The sequence below is a fragment of the Camelus bactrianus genome, chromosome 5, assembly GCF_048773025.1.
Source record: "Camelus bactrianus isolate YW-2024 breed Bactrian camel chromosome 5, ASM4877302v1, whole genome shotgun sequence".
Classification (NCBI taxonomy): Eukaryota; Metazoa; Chordata; class Mammalia; order Artiodactyla; family Camelidae; genus Camelus; species Camelus bactrianus.
In genome coordinates, this window is record NC_133543.1 from 37826187 (window position 1) to 37841818 (window position 15632).

General features: G+C 38.8%; 1 protein-coding gene across 34 annotated transcripts in view; it reads right to left on the bottom strand.

Moving 5' to 3' along the window:
* Nucleotides 1-15632, bottom strand: part of NEB (nebulin) — a 215969-nt gene that overhangs the window by 100760 nt on the left and 99577 nt on the right. For all 34 annotated transcript variants that reach the window (XM_074363636.1, XM_074363662.1, XM_074363660.1 and 31 more), the window contains exons 76-89: nt 15209-15316; nt 13585-13896; nt 11803-12006; nt 9930-10034; nt 9680-9787; nt 8983-9294; nt 7935-8138; nt 7028-7132; nt 6032-6139; nt 4355-4666; nt 3343-3546; nt 2507-2611; nt 1817-1924; nt 649-960 (exon numbers count right to left, since the gene is read on the bottom strand). In XM_074363636.1, coding sequence (XP_074219737.1) covers nt 649-960; nt 1817-1924; nt 2507-2611; nt 3343-3546; nt 4355-4666; nt 6032-6139; nt 7028-7132; nt 7935-8138; nt 8983-9294; nt 9680-9787; nt 9930-10034; nt 11803-12006; nt 13585-13896; nt 15209-15316 — 2607 coding nt within the window. The remainder of the gene's footprint in view (nt 1-648; nt 961-1816; nt 1925-2506; nt 2612-3342; nt 3547-4354; nt 4667-6031; nt 6140-7027; nt 7133-7934; nt 8139-8982; nt 9295-9679; nt 9788-9929; nt 10035-11802; nt 12007-13584; nt 13897-15208; nt 15317-15632) is intronic.

Genomic DNA, 15632 nt, shown 5'->3' on the forward strand with positions numbered 1-15632 from the left:
GCCTAAATCCACCAGTTGGCAGCTCATTTCAAATGTTGGATATACTTTTCTATAACAAACTCATTCATTATTAGAAAGCATCTCTTGAAGCTTAAGGGAACCAAGTTCAGATAATTAAAAGAAAGTATTAATTGTATACAAGAAACAAATATCCTGATGGAACTCATCATTTCCAAAAGACTGAATGGGCAGAAAACACGAGCAAATCTAAAAATACTTTAGGTAAATGAATGAAACATCAAGTTGTGAAGAATCTCAAGTTTAAGGGAAACAAGTGAGTTTGGAGTATGCTGCTAGCCTCTGAAATTCATTTCAAGCAAGACAGCCCCTGTCATTCTTCAACTGAAGAACCAAGAAAATGCTTATGTTTAATAAACCACAAACAGTGCACCCATTAACAAATCTAAGAAAAATTCTGGTAGCACCACTAATAATGAAAATGCAAACTTTCTGAATAAGCCTAGAAGTAAGGTACGCGATGAGTACACTTGGTAACCAACACTAAAGGGAAGTGCTCTTGCAGAGAGAGTTGCATTTTCCCGAGCACCAGAGGGAGTGAGGGGCAAAGCTGTGGAAGACTTTCTTTCTGAGCAAGAGCTCACCCCTCGGGCACGTCCGTTGATACTTCCTGCATGAGCAACAACTTACATCACTCTGCAGGTCATAGGCTTTCCTGGCTTGGATCACATCATTCTGGTCAGGAAAGCAAGACCAGTGGTGTAGGTAATGCCGATAGTCCACGTCGCTTGCTAATGCCTGGCCCTCTTTGGCAGCATTGATGGACACCATGTCGACTGGGATGGTGATCTTGGCCTTGTGGTCATTGTACGCCTTTTTGTACAGCCTGTCATTCTGCATCTTCATCACATTGGCCGCAAAGACCAGTTTAGGGTCTTCCTTGGCAGTGCGACATCCAATATAATGACCTTTCTGTTTCTCGTAGGTGGTTTTGTATAGATACTGGTGGATGTGAACAGAAGAAAGAAGAGTTGTTCTCCAAACTCACTTTTCTAGACAGTCTACTCAAATAGCCTCAGTTTCCTTACCTAAAAGTTACCCTTATGGGGGCACTGTTTTTCTTTAAATTCACATTATAACTTTATACTTCTTGATACACTGGCTTGTCTTCTGAGTCTATATGCATGAAGACCTCAAAGATGAGAACTGTGCTTCTAAATTATCCCCCAATACAGGCATATCCACTATTTCCCAAACTTCAGTCACTGTTTGCTGTTCTCACGTGTTTTGCCACAAAGTACCACCTGTACTTTATACTTTACTTTGTCAATGTGATTCTTTGTTTAAGTAAATATATTTTAAAGTGTGTAAGCTTATTTAAAATTTTTTATTTTAAAATTTATAGTTCTATTTAAGTGGGGAAAAAAATCAATATTTCTCTAGCACATATTAAAATGAATATAACTATTTTTAAAAATGTTTCTTCATGGACTGCATAAAATTATCACAGGAAGCAGCTATGCAGGCAGCACTTTAAGAAACAATAGAATTCTTTGCACCCACTAAATCTCTGTAAGTGCTTATAAATTAACTTATATTGAGAAGAGACTGAAAAGAAAATCAAAATCTGTGCTTAATCATATAAACAGCAGAACCAAGCAGAGAAGTAGGAAGGTCCTCAAATTGCTGTGAAAGTTGTTCTTGAATTTTGGATTGTAAAGCAAGACACGAATAACGGTGACCTTCATTCTACTTAATTAAAATTCTTGGGGAATTAAGTTAGAGATTAGTACAGTATCAACTCTCTGTGTGTCTATGAGTTAATGTTTGTTAAGGAGGAGCAAGGAGGCACTCTCACATCACTGGCAATGTCCCTGGAAGCCTTGGCATGCTTGAACCCAATGGCATCTGCTTTCAGGTCATAACCAGTCATCTTGACGTCTTCCCAAGCTTTCTGATACTGCTTCTGCAAATGGAGATTGCAATGCCACAGTCAATCTGAAGAGGGAGCTACTGAGTCAGCATTACTGGTAAGTTCAAGAATACATGGCAACAGTTATACTGAAAATCAATCTCTCCTTAAGATTTGTAAAATGGCTTGGTTTTGTATCGAACATAGTTCCAGTAGATTTTTAATGACATTTAGTCAAGTTCTCTTTCAATATCTTTTTTTTTTTTAAAGAAAGGAATTTAAAAGACAGTAAAGCACATGAAAATGAGAAAAATTACATATATTGTTTGGCTTTTAAAAGGAAAAATCAATGATGGGCCACTAAAAAGAGAACTAAATATTAATATACATGCATTTTCACCATTACTACACATGGTTTTCACCAGTGCATTTTTCCGTCCAATAAAGACGAGGACACACGTTTCTACAGTATAAACACACACTCAGGTGTGCTTGTGCACACACACATGGCACTTATCACTGAAGACCAGAAATGAAAGGAAAGTTAGGGAAATGCCTTTTGCTAACTGCTCTCTGCAGCTCGCAGACGGGAGGCAGAGAACGCCTTGTGGAGCGAGGGGCGGGGCGGCGTCTTACGTTGCTGATCTGCACTGCGTTGATTTTGGACTGCAGCATCAGCGGGGTGTCAGCTGGCACGTTCACGTTAGCCTTCTCCTTTTCCCAGGCGTCACGATACAATGGCTGGTAAAAATGAAAAACAGAGGGTGATTAATGAGTAAAGAAGTAAATTAATGAGTAAATACCATATGAAGAAACTTATAGGTACAATGAAAGGTTCTCTTTGGATGTGCTCAGATGTATATGTGATCGCATTTGTTTTCATCTGTGTTTCTATTTAGAAGGTGTCAAAAGTGACTTCAAGAAGAATATATTCATGTGTGATGAAGTATAAACGTAAAACGCACCAGAAACATGGTAGTAAACGGATCCTCTTCTATTTACTCACATATAATTACCTGACAGGTAAGCCTGCATTGTAGGTAACTATGATGATCCACATTGCTAACCAAGTCTTGGCTTTCTCGGTCCACATAATTATCATAACGTCTAAAATGAGCACTTTTAAAAGCGCCCCTGCACTTTTCCACTTATTTCATGATCGAGTAGCAATAAAAATATGGCAGTTTTGTGATCATGGCATTAACTGGTGGATCTGTGTTATAGGCAAGGTCTCAAAATGTGTTCAAAATGGGTATCAGAGTCTGAAACATGGAGATGCCTACCATACTTTGACCAAAGGGTTATCTAGGCAAATGAAATGTGGATACTATTCATTGATTGGCTATATGAAATTCTGTCTGGGTACATGCACATTCAAGATTCTAATCCTGGTATTAGCAGTTTAAGGTTCACAGTTAGAATCTCTACTGAGACCTCTACAACTTGTCTGAACATCTCATGAACTGACTTACCTCACTGATCTGCACAGAGTTGATCTTTGCCAGGACGACTTCAGGGGTATCAACAATGCTGGTGTGTTTGAGGGCCTCAGGCCTTGTGCGATACAACCTTTCATTCAGGAGATTCTGAGCATTCTTTACTCTCATCACTTCCACGGAACCCTCCGGCAACCATCCAATACCCTTCAGCCATTCCAGGTCTGATTTGTACACGTTCTACAAGAAGGAGAGGACCACAGAGCGCAGAAGAGTTAAATTCACCTACGAGAGCATGATGCCAGCAAACCACACACTGCCTCTACTCAGATCATCTGGGCGGTCAACCCCATGAAACTCAAGGATCAACGTTAAACGGTAATATTTGGGCAGTACATTCCTGGCACATGTCTCTGGGAGAAGTTCACAGTATCCTATGGGAATTGGAGATGGGCTGACAAGTGGCACTTTTGGGATGACAGAAAGCAATGACACACAATTTTGTTTTCATGCAAGTTTGAGCTTCTGTGCTCACTACTTGAAATATCCCTTTTGTACACCATGGAAAATAATATCTGCAGGAATTTGGGAGAAAAATGTCCTTAGATGCATGTGTAATGAGAAAAATACATACCTATATCTATAGACAACTTTCCTCTTTCTCCCTCTAAATATATTATAAAAATATACATACATTTTCCTCTATGTGTCAGATAAACTTGAGATCCAGTATTTCCTTATGCTAATACCTATTTCTGACATTAAGATATCTTATCATGCAAATGTTAATGCATCAGGACAACTGGGATTGAAATTTTCTACCTAATTACATAGAATAAGAGAGTGATTTTCTTCTTGATAAATAAGGCCTTGCCACATAAGAAGGAATCCCGTATAAAATGGAAAATGTTCAGAAAAACTCCACAGAAATCTACAGAATATGTTAGATTCTATTAAGATTACTGTTTAAATTACATCCCGAGGGAATACACTGCAGGGAAACACACAGACACACATCTCCCCCGGAGTCTGGAGGCAGGATACGCACATCGCTCTGCAGTTCGTAGGCTTTCTTTGCCTGGATCACATCATTCTGATCTGGCAGACACGTCCACTGGTGCAGATAATTGCGATAATCAATGTCGCTAACCAGGACCTGGCATTTCTTGGCTTGAACAATGGACATCATGTCTAATGGTGTATTGTGAATTCCTTTAGACTTCTCATAAGCTTTCTTGTATTCTCTGTCACTCTGGATCTTGGCAGCATGTATAGACCATACCAATTTGGGGTCATCTTGCAGGGTGCGGAAACCCACATGGTGGCCCAGTTGCTTACGGTAACCTTCTTTATATTTGTACTAAAGTGATGAAGAAGCAGATAATAAGACATGAAAATAACGTATGAAGAGGACTTCTCATTAAACGTTTTCAGAATATTTTTTTTAGCCTTAATGTAAATTGGCTTATCATTGGCTCATCATTATCAGTTCACTTTAATGAAATTAGATAGAGCTATTTAAATAGTTCCACAGAGGACATGAGTAAATCAGAGGGAAATAGTATGGTGAATAAGAGTAATTTTAAAAAATAGCTAACATTTACTGAGCAATCACTACATGTCAGACACTATTATGAGTGCTTCAAATGTATTAGGCTGATCTATATGAAATTGCTGAATTTTTTAGTTAAAATAGTTAAATAGTGGCAGTTATAACCTTGTTTAATCCTCACAACATCTCTATGAGTTGGATACTAGTACTATTACACATTTCATATGGGAAAAATGAGGGACAATGAGGGTAACCATTGTCCCCAAGGTTGCCTGGCAAGTGGAAGTTAGGTCAGATGGTCTCCAATAGTACTGAAGGTACCTCAGGCAGGAAAAAGTCATATGTGTGGTTTTGGAGACAGACGAAGAAGGTGCATGTTTCAGGAGTGGAAAACGATGTTGTTGGTTTGAATCAGAAAATGATAGTAAAAGGCCTCCATCTTGTCCATACTCGTCCTAAGCGTCTTAGGACCAGATTAAGACAGTTTCTGTTTCTTTTCCATATTTGGGTAACATAGGAGAGTTTGGACAAAAGGGAGAAAGAACTGAAAATAACGGAGATACTGTGGATCAGCTATGGTTTTTAGAGTTAAAAATGAGAAGTAAGAAGGAAGAGACAGCTGGATATAGGAGATATAAAATAGAGAAGAATTTGAAGGAACAATGGTAACTTAAAGATTTGGTGCTGGAGGGCCTTGGTAGGATAATATTTTGACTGCTGGTAAGTTTTTAAATTACTGTTAAATGAACTTCAGAAGGTTATTCAGAGCATTATGCATATGCCTCCAGCTTAAAATCGTGCATATAAAGTGTGATTTCAGTCTTAAGCCTTATATAAAACTTTCATCTGTGATTTATATTTATGGAGACTGTCATAAAGATTTGGGGGATAAAAATCACATTGTGTTGGTTCCTGAATTTTTCCAAGAATTTTGTATGGACTCTTCATGAGATTTTACTTCCACTTAGGAACTGTTTACACATATACCTCATCTATGCTTACCTTAGTGTTTTCCATCCCATTTTAATGTTTTTAAATAAAGTCTTTAGCCCAAGATAAAATGCAATTGTTTGCACAGATTAAAAAAAAAAACCAAACCAGAATTCCTGAAAAATACTCTCCCAATTCGCTGTAGAGAGGAGAAAATTCACAAGGAAACAGAAGGAGCCGTACCTCGCTGGCAATTTCTCTGGAGGCTTTGGCGTGCTTGATTTCAATGGCATCGGCTCTTAAGTCATAACCTTTCTGCTTGGCCTCATCCCAGGCTTTCTGGTAAAGTTTCTAGTGAGGGAAAACACAGGTTTGCTTACAAGAATTGAAAATCAGTGGCCATACCCCAAGCAGTCATAATACAAATCATAAGGCATAATGTAAATGAAGGCAGCAGAAGAAAAAAACAGTCACTCTGAGTTCTTTTGGTTATTGCCTATTTGCTTTGTGGAGTGCAGGATACTTCCGACTAAAAATTTAAAGCTAAACATCTAAATCTGTGAATGTTGGACTATTTACACTTATCACAGTATAGTACAGTCTGAGAATATCCCTCTACACAGTACAGGGGAGCAAAGAATCGAGTGTGATCCGAGAAAGCCTTCATCAGGGAACCATATGAGACCTGATAAGTCTTTCTCCTGATGCTGCCCTTTGACTTTTCTGAGGTCTCTGCCAAAGGGATGTGATGTAGATACCATACCTGTCCTGCACTTTGCATATAATGAAGTTTTGGCTTTTCTTACAGCCTTGAAATGTCAAATAAGAAAGTCCTGGATCAACCAAAACCCTATAGAGACAATAGAGACCGTTACCTCTTATACTTCCTAGCATAAGAGGCACTTAAGTAGGGATTTCATTATCCTCGACTGGTATACAATGAAACTGAGCTGTAGACAATTGGATATAGCACAATGATTTCAAGGTTGAAACAAGCACGCCAAAGAGATTCAGATACCCCAAATCTTGCAGTCCAGGGACCCAGACATGTATCTAAACTAATGTTTGAAAGAGAATTCTCATTCATATTGCCCTGGGAATGGTAACTGAAGAGAAAGTATCTAGCACCAAAAGCTGTAAACATCTCTAAGGCAGGTAATTTGTCCATTATAACACACTCCACAAGCTGACAGATACTGTCCCATAAAGACATTTATACTTCATATTTATGCCTCTTACATTGCTGATTTGCAAGGCATTGACATGGGCCTGCAGCATGACTGGCGTGTCAGAAGGGATGGTTATGTTGGCTTTATCTTTATTCCAGGCTTCCTGATATAGTTTCTGTGGAGGGAAGGAAAATATTATTTTAGTACAGTGACAGAGAAGGATACCTGAAACATTAAGCCTTAGTGACTATTTAATCTGGAAAAATGTTTTGATATATGTTTGTGATGGTTAGTTTTATGTGTCATCTTGGCGAGGCCATGGTACCGAGATATCTGGTCAAACATTATTCTAAATGTTTCTGTGAAGGTATTTTTTCTATCAGACTAACATCGTATCAGTCGACTTTGGGTAGATTACCCTCTGTAATGTGGGTGGGCTTCATCCAATCAGATGAAGGCCTTAAGAGAAAAAAGAATGACCTCCCCTGAACAATGAGTAATCCTGCCAGCAGACAGACTTGGGTGTGAACCATAGCTCCTTCCTGGGTCTGCAGTCTGCTGGTCTACCTTGAAAATTTTGGACTTGCCAGCCTCCACAATCATGTGAATCAATTTCATAAAATAAATCTCTCTCTCTTGTGCACAAACTATTAGCTCTGCTTCTCTGGAGAACCTGACTAATACAGTATTATACCATTTAATATGTAGCATTATGCCACAGATTTTGTACTAAGTATTGGTTTCCCTGAATTCTAATGGAGTGTTATTTTTCATTTTAGTGCTTCCAAGTCTGTGTGTGAGGCAGGCATCTATCAGAGTTCTACTTTGTGTGTACCTTCATGGAACTAGCCAAGTCTTAGAGTTGCTCCCATCACTTTAAGTCTTTGGAGAGAAACAACCCACTTGCTCAGTTTGGGTGGCATCTTCTGAAAAGACAGTCCTGTGAAAGGAAAGCCTGGTGGTAGGATGGTTCTTACCTCACTCATTTGCAGAGAATTGGCTTTTGCCAGGACAACGTCGGGTGTGTCGACAATGGAAGTGAATTTCAAGGTTTCCGGGCGTGTCCTGTACAGTCGTTCATTCACTAGGTCTTGAGCAACCTTCACTCTGTTCATTTCTACTGAGCCTTCTGGCATCCAGCCAATGCCACGCAGCCAATCCAGGTCTGCTTTGTATACATTCTACAAAGACGTTAGACAGGGATATTGTTCCAAATGCTAGACAGACCAACCCTTAAGTGAAAAGTTAAGTTCTCAGGTTGGTAAGTGCAGGAATTGGTGGTCCCAAAATGAGTAGGACCTGAGATTTTACATGACTTGGCAGGGGGGAGCAGTTGATATCCATGACAGAGTCAATTAGAAAAACATAATTTTTTATGCCAGCTATGAATAGGAATAAAATAGTAATTATGCTAAATTTCGTGATAATTATTTAATATATGAAAGAAATTATAGAACTGAAATAATTTTATTTTATTATTATTTTTTTTGGTTGGGGGGAAGTAATTAGGTCTAGTTATTTATATTTAGAGGAGGTATTGGGGATTGAACCCAGGACCTTGTGCATGCTAAACATGTGCTTTACCACTTGAGCTACACCCTCCCCCGAGAACTGAAATAATTTTAAAGGACATTTTGTCATGTCTCATTCTACTTTCACCATATAATAACTGACCCAAGGAAACTGTTTAGTGTTTTGGATATAGTACAATAGTGGCAGTTATTTTAAAAACATTCAGATAATTTACCTGAAATATATTTTCACTGCCAGACAATACAAAGGACATGAAGAAAATAGTCTGAAATCTAGGCCAGGGAATAAAGGACATGATCTAAATAGAGTTTCTCATCTATGTTCTTTGATTCCCATAACTTCTAAGTATGGGTTTTGTTTTAAACACTGTGAATGGCACCCCCTGAGACTGTGCAGTGAGCAACCCGTGGGTCAGTTCACAGAGGCACTGACTGGACAATTAATAAATCTCTGCCCTCCCATTCCATCTTTCCTAAAGTTCACATTACGTACATCACTCTGCAGGTCATAGGCCTTCCTTGCTTGGATAACGTCGTTTTGATCAGGTAAGCATATCCAGTGATGCAGGTAATTTCGGTAATCAATGTCACTGACCAGAGTCTGACATTTCTTGGCCAGCAAGATGCCCAGCATGTCCACTGGGCTAGTGAACTTGGTCTTCCACTTCTGGAATTCCTTCTTGTACTCCCTTTCACTTTGAATCTTCCCTGCGTGTATGGCGCACATAATCTTGGGGTCATCTTCAACGCTCCGGGCTCCAATGTGATGGCCCTTCTGTTTCTCATATGCTTCTTTGTACTTGTACTAAAACACCAGAAACATAGGTTGAGAAGCCTGGTTTTAAGACCATATACAAGCAGATGACATGGAAACCCACAAGCAAATGGACAAGAATTTCACATTGCAAACATTTCGATATTTCTGAACAATTTTAAACTAACATTTTATGCTATCATAAACATAACTGTAGTGTGATCATATATGTTCATTGGGAACCCATTCCTGCAGCAACTCTAACTACAATTTCAAAATGTATTTTTCCTCTCTGTGACGACAAAGGGAAAGGTCTTAGAAGGTAGCAAGCGAGACTGGAGGGGCACATGGGGAAGCTATTACAGAGTGTGTCCCACTGGCTGCACTGTGGTTGCTCAGCAGGTGAGACCACAGAGGTTAGAAGGAGGGCACTTACATCACTGGCGATGTCCCTCGAGGCCTTGGCACTTTTGATGGAAATAGCATCAGCTCTCAGATCATAGTCCTTCATCTTTGATTCATCCCATCCCTTGGTGTAAAGTTTCTAGGTGGAGGATAACACACAACAGAAAAGTGTTATAGGAAGTTAATAGACTACCATCCTTACTAGAATTGGCCTAAGACGGAAAAAGTATTTTAATCACTCTTTCACTAAAGGCTGAAACAACAATCAGGAAATCTCTTACTTGGCTGATATTGGCAGAATTGCTCTTGGCCAGAAGGATTTCTGGGGTGTCCGGCATCACATGGATGGAGGTTTTATCAGCATCCCAGGCTTCTGTGTATAAATGCTACAGGGGAAGTGAAGCAAAACCCTTGGTTAAAGCCAATACATTACAGTTGTTATCAAATTTAACTCATTTAACTGTAAAATAGCCTTTTTAAAATTCTTTGGAGGTGAGGAAAGCAAAAGCATACTGGGGAGAGTAAATCATGGCAATATTTCAACAGCCGTTATGTTAGTTTCGTAGCTAATATGAAGCAACCTAAGGATCTCCATTATTACTTCTTTTCACCCAGTGAAATCTCAAGCTCACCCAGAAAACCTCCAAGGTTGAAGCCTGGCTACAGGACTACGATGTAGCAGAAATCCCTAGATTTCAGAGTCAATCCCAAGGTCAAACCCAACTCCACTATGTCCAAGCTCTGTGATCTTAAGAAAAGTACATAACACCTCACATTCCTCATTTCTTGGAGCATGATAATCATCTTTTTCCCCTGGTTAATTTTTTTAATTGAAATACAGTCGATTTACACTGTTGTGTCAATATGTGATGTGCAGCATAATGTTTCAGTCATAACACAGACATATATTCCTTTTCATTTTTTTCATTATAGGGTACTACAAGATATTGAATATAGTTCCCCATGCTATACAGTATAAACTTGTTGTTTATCTATTTTATATATAGTAATTAGTGTTTACAAATCCCAAGCTTCCAATTTATCCCTCCACCCTCCCCTTTCCCTGCCCTGCTCACCATGTTTGTTTTTTCTGTGAATCTGTGTCTGTTTTGTAAATAAATTCATTTGTATCATATTTTAGATTCCTCAGTGCTGATTCCCTAAGTGATATCATATGATATTTCTCTTTCTCTGTCTGGCTAACTTTACTTAGTATGACAATCTCTGCATCTTTTTTATTAAGTATTTTTTAACTTTATTCTTGTCTCTCTTTTTTGGTATATAAATTTATTGAATATTTTTTGGAGATTAACCATAACACATAGCAAGTGCCTGAGTCATAGTAGGGACTCAACAAAGTTTTTGGTGTTTCCTGTTGTTATCACTGTGGCTGCTGTTGACAGATGTGGTACAGAGTAGAATTTCTGGAGTTTTAAAACCCTAAAGTCTAGAGTTTGCTATCTGAGAGCCAATTTCATATTCTGCACTGAGCACTCAGTCTCACACCCTGAATGTTTGGAAGATGTCCAGGCAGGTGTAGGAGAATTCAGAAAAGTTAGAGTCACTCTCAAATGTGCACATTAAGGGCCTAGCCACTGGATAAAGAAATTAGACCAGTACCAATAAGCAGACTCTAGAACTCTGCAGGAAGGAAGTCATCATCTCTCTCGTGCAATAAAACAGAAAGCAGAAATAGCACTCACTTTCCAAAGTGGATTTCCACAACCTAAGAGGGGAGAGCAAACCAAGCAGCTAACCTGAGTTGTGCACTGGCACTGCTGTGTTTCCTAGACTGCAGAACAAAATGCAAAATGGTTGTATATTTTTTACAGGATGGATAAAGAGATGCCGATGGCTAGAGGCTGCTTTGCCTAGGAGAAGTATTGCATTTGTGGATGTTTCCAGGGCCACTGCTCAGAATAACGTGTGCATTATTCCAGAGAAACTGTCCTAGGCTACGCTTCCTCACACACACTGAGAATGAGGGGACACAGTGTTGAGAAGAGCCCGCAGGTCCAGCTAAGGGTCAAGCAGCTGCTTGGCTGAAGGCCTGCATGAGCAGCAGGCCCACCCCACCTCCTTTCTCTGGAAACCCTCCAGGGCACTCTGACTTGATGAGCCAAGTCTGGCAACCAGCAACAGTGGGAGACTCACCTTGCTCATTGTCAGGGCGTTATTCTTTGCCAGGACAATCTCTGGGGTGTCTGTAACGCTTGTGAACTTGAGCTGGTCTGCAGGCTGGCGGTACTTCCTCTCACTCAGGATTTCTCCGGCTCTCTTCACCTTCTCGACCTCCACAGAGCCAATGGGCACCCACCCAATGCCCCTCAGCCACTCGAGATCAGCCTTGTAAATAGCCTGAATGTGAAACAATGCCAAATATTTGTAAAAATTACCCACTCAGCCTGATGTCTGATCTTGCTAGCAGATATAGAGGATGTGTAATTCTGATCTTGTATAAATTTCTTGGAAGACACAGGACTGCCTTACTTTGGTGTGGAGTAGCTAGTCAAACACTTTGTCCCTGAAGGGAGCCAATCCTGGCTGTTTTAAAGATCCATGAAATCTCTCTAATAATATGTGATTTCACTGATACAAAACCATTTTAAGGAAATTACTGCCTGCCTTCTGATACAGTGTTTATTCTCTAATTTGAATGCCCATACCTCCTTGTATGGGAATAGTACTCTGGTGGAATACAGATGAATACAGTTTGTTCCTACCTCATTGGGCAGTGGCCTTCATAGCCATCATGTAACATAAAGAAAGGATGAACACTACTGGCTAACTACATGTCGAATTAATGTGTTTTCTGGGGACAGCAAAAAGGGATCTTTTTTCACATGTTTCTATATACTTGCTTCTAAGCCAAAGAATACTTTGATTTTCTACTCTTCTTTATCCTTTCCTTGGACCTCTGTCTTATATCGTAATTCAAGAAGGAAAAAAAGAAGACATTTTATAGTGCTTTCATTTTTCATTTTTCTTCTTTGCATTTAAATAATTAGCCAAAAGAATTTTTCTCATAAGTAAGAGTAACAGTTCTTTTTGTTCTTATGGTTTTTGGGGAAACTTTTCTTTTCTTTTCTTTTTTTTTTTACAATGACACTACTTTTATCATTCTTTCAAAAGTGACTACTTGTCAGAGCCTGATCAAAAAAACAAAGAGCTACTATGCCAATAAAGTAGAATTTAAGACCCAAGGACAATCTCCTGGCTGACCACAAAAATACCTAACATATTCCTAGGGAGATAATTGTTCTCAGCTTCTTAGAAAAATTGTCTTGATATGTGTAATTCATTCTTCAACTTCCTCTCGCAAGTTATAACAGACATTTCCTATAAGTAGTCAGGAAAAATGATAATGCAATCAATTCATTCGGAAAACAGGTTGCATTAAACTAGGAAATCTTAACCTGGCATCAATGAACTTGGATAGAAAAAACAGTATCTTCGTTTTCATTAACTTCTAACTGAAAGATGGTATTTCTTTCAATTATAAATACAGGCAACAGATGATAGTAGTTTTAACACTACATGGGACTTTGTCAGCAATAGAAACATAATATTTTCATACCTTATTACAGTTATTGCAGACATCTTAAATATCTATGCTCATCACTTCCTTGAAATTAAATTAGTCATTACATCTACTGATAGATATTTTTATTTAGTGTGTTAATATAAAAGCATATATATTACTACATCACAGATTAAGTTCAGTGTTTTGACAATCACATTTTGATGTGATCAGTTTCCTTTGAAACCAGAGCATGTGTGTATATGTGTGTGTGTATAGTTCTACGCATTTCATGTTATGGTCCTGAGAAGTTGTCCATTGTTTTAACACTGCCAAAAGATTCTACGGTGCAAAAAAGTTAGAATGCCTTCTTAAAACCTTTTAAACACATCCTGGAGAATATAAGATCCACTCACATCACTCTGAAGATCGTAGGCCTTCCGGGCCTGGACGACATCATTCTGATCGGGCAGACAGAGCCATTCATGTAGGGGATGCCTGTAGTCTATGTCGCTTACAAGGATCTGGCACTTCTTGGCCAGCACCAACCCCAGCATGTCCACTGGGCTGCTGAACTTGGTCTTCCACTTCTCAAAGTCCTTCTTGTACTCCCGGTCACTCTGGATCTTGGCCACGTGCATGGACCACATCATCTTTGGGTCATCCTTCACATTTCGGGCCCCAATGTGGTGGCCAAGCTGTTTGCGGTAGCCTTCCTTGTATTTGTACTGAAAAAACAAAAAAGATGTGTCTAGTGATAAGGACATCTTGTTTACATCCCATTTCATAGTTTCATAGATACATTATTTCTTTTGATTTTCTGTACCGCTAGTGTGAGGGAGAAAGTTTAATATTCTCAACTCCATTTTACAGAATAGAAACCTGACACCTCCAGGGATTAAGTGGTTTATTCAAAGTCACATCATAAGCAGGTGGCAGGGCTGGGGCTAGAATGGAGAGCTCCTGAGTCCTAGTATTTTCCCTTTCCACTAAGCTGCACTACCTAGTTTACATTTCTTAACAAGTAAAGATAAAACATCTTGTACATCTACTTAAAGATGTGACTACTTTTTTTATAAAAATGTTTTGATATTAAGAATAGTTAAGATATTTCCCTTGTAGTTAGACTTTATAGTGAATTCTCTGGTCAAGGATATGGGCTACATTTAGGAAATATCTCCCTCATTTGCCTGTCAATGTCATTGAACTTTCAGCCAAGGTAAAGTAATGTCTTGGGTTAAGACTCTATTTTTAAAATGCAAGAATAGCACTTTATGGTCCATTTTACTATGAGATAATCATAGTGTGGGCTTCTCTAGCTTAATAGCCAGAAAAAGCTTTGATAATAGAAGGAATGAAACGTACATCTAAGGCCTGTGGCCCTTTCAGAAGAAGGAAAGTCTGTATTTGGGTCCTAAGGAGCCTGGTTCAGAGTGAGGGCACTGGACACCCTCAGGAGGTATTTCTCATGAGAAGGGAAGGACTAGAGAGGAAAGGGGGTGCTGAGCAAAAGCTCTGCTTACTTCTCCACTTGTTCCTGTGTTCAGTTATGGGCATCTTGATAGGAGAACCTCACTATAGGTCACAAAGGATTAAACAAAACTCTAAAACACATGTATAATTACATCTTTTTAAAATGCTAGTATAAATGGATAGTAGCAGGTGGAAAGAGTTCACATTTTTATTTGCTGATTTACATGTGCTGCCAATGTCTTTAACAACAAAGTTTTGTTTTTGTGTTTTTACAAACATCTGTGTCGACAACTGCTCAACTTCTGAAGACCAAAAATATGTGCCCATTTTTAGTGTTCATAAAATACGTATTTTTTAAAGAATGTAATTTCATCTTTGACAAATTAACAGGCATAATGGACATAGTATCTTTTCTTTGTTTTCATTTGCAACTTTGTAGATGGGGGAATCATTAAAGGAAATTGAGACTTGCAGGGGCAACTAAATTTCTGGCAGGGAAAGCTGTAAAAGCTGTCATTGGTGAACAATTTTGAGTACGAAGTGCCTCTTCCAAAAACATCAACTTACATCACTTGCAATCTCTCTTGATGCCTTGGCTGCTCGGATTGGAATGGCATCCACACGCAAGTCGTAGCCTTCCTTCTTGGACTCTTCCAAAGCAAGTTTATAGAGTTTCTGCAGAAAAGAAGATTAATCAATTGTTACTCCTTTGATGAAAAAATGAAGCTGTTTATTATTAAATTTTCTCTGTCCTCATTTAAACTACAGAAACAAATCCACAAAGTTAAGCATTAATGTGGGTTTGTAGAAAATTCTGCTTCATAGGTGAAGGATTTTAAGGCTCATAGTTTAAAACTGTGATATTTTATTGATTAGTAAATTTCAAAAGTTTTTTGGGGGAGATCAGCATCTGGTTGCTATAATTTTGTTTTGCCAAGCAAGTGTATGTTTAAAAAAACCCCAACTATTTTCTATCATAATCCTAATGTAA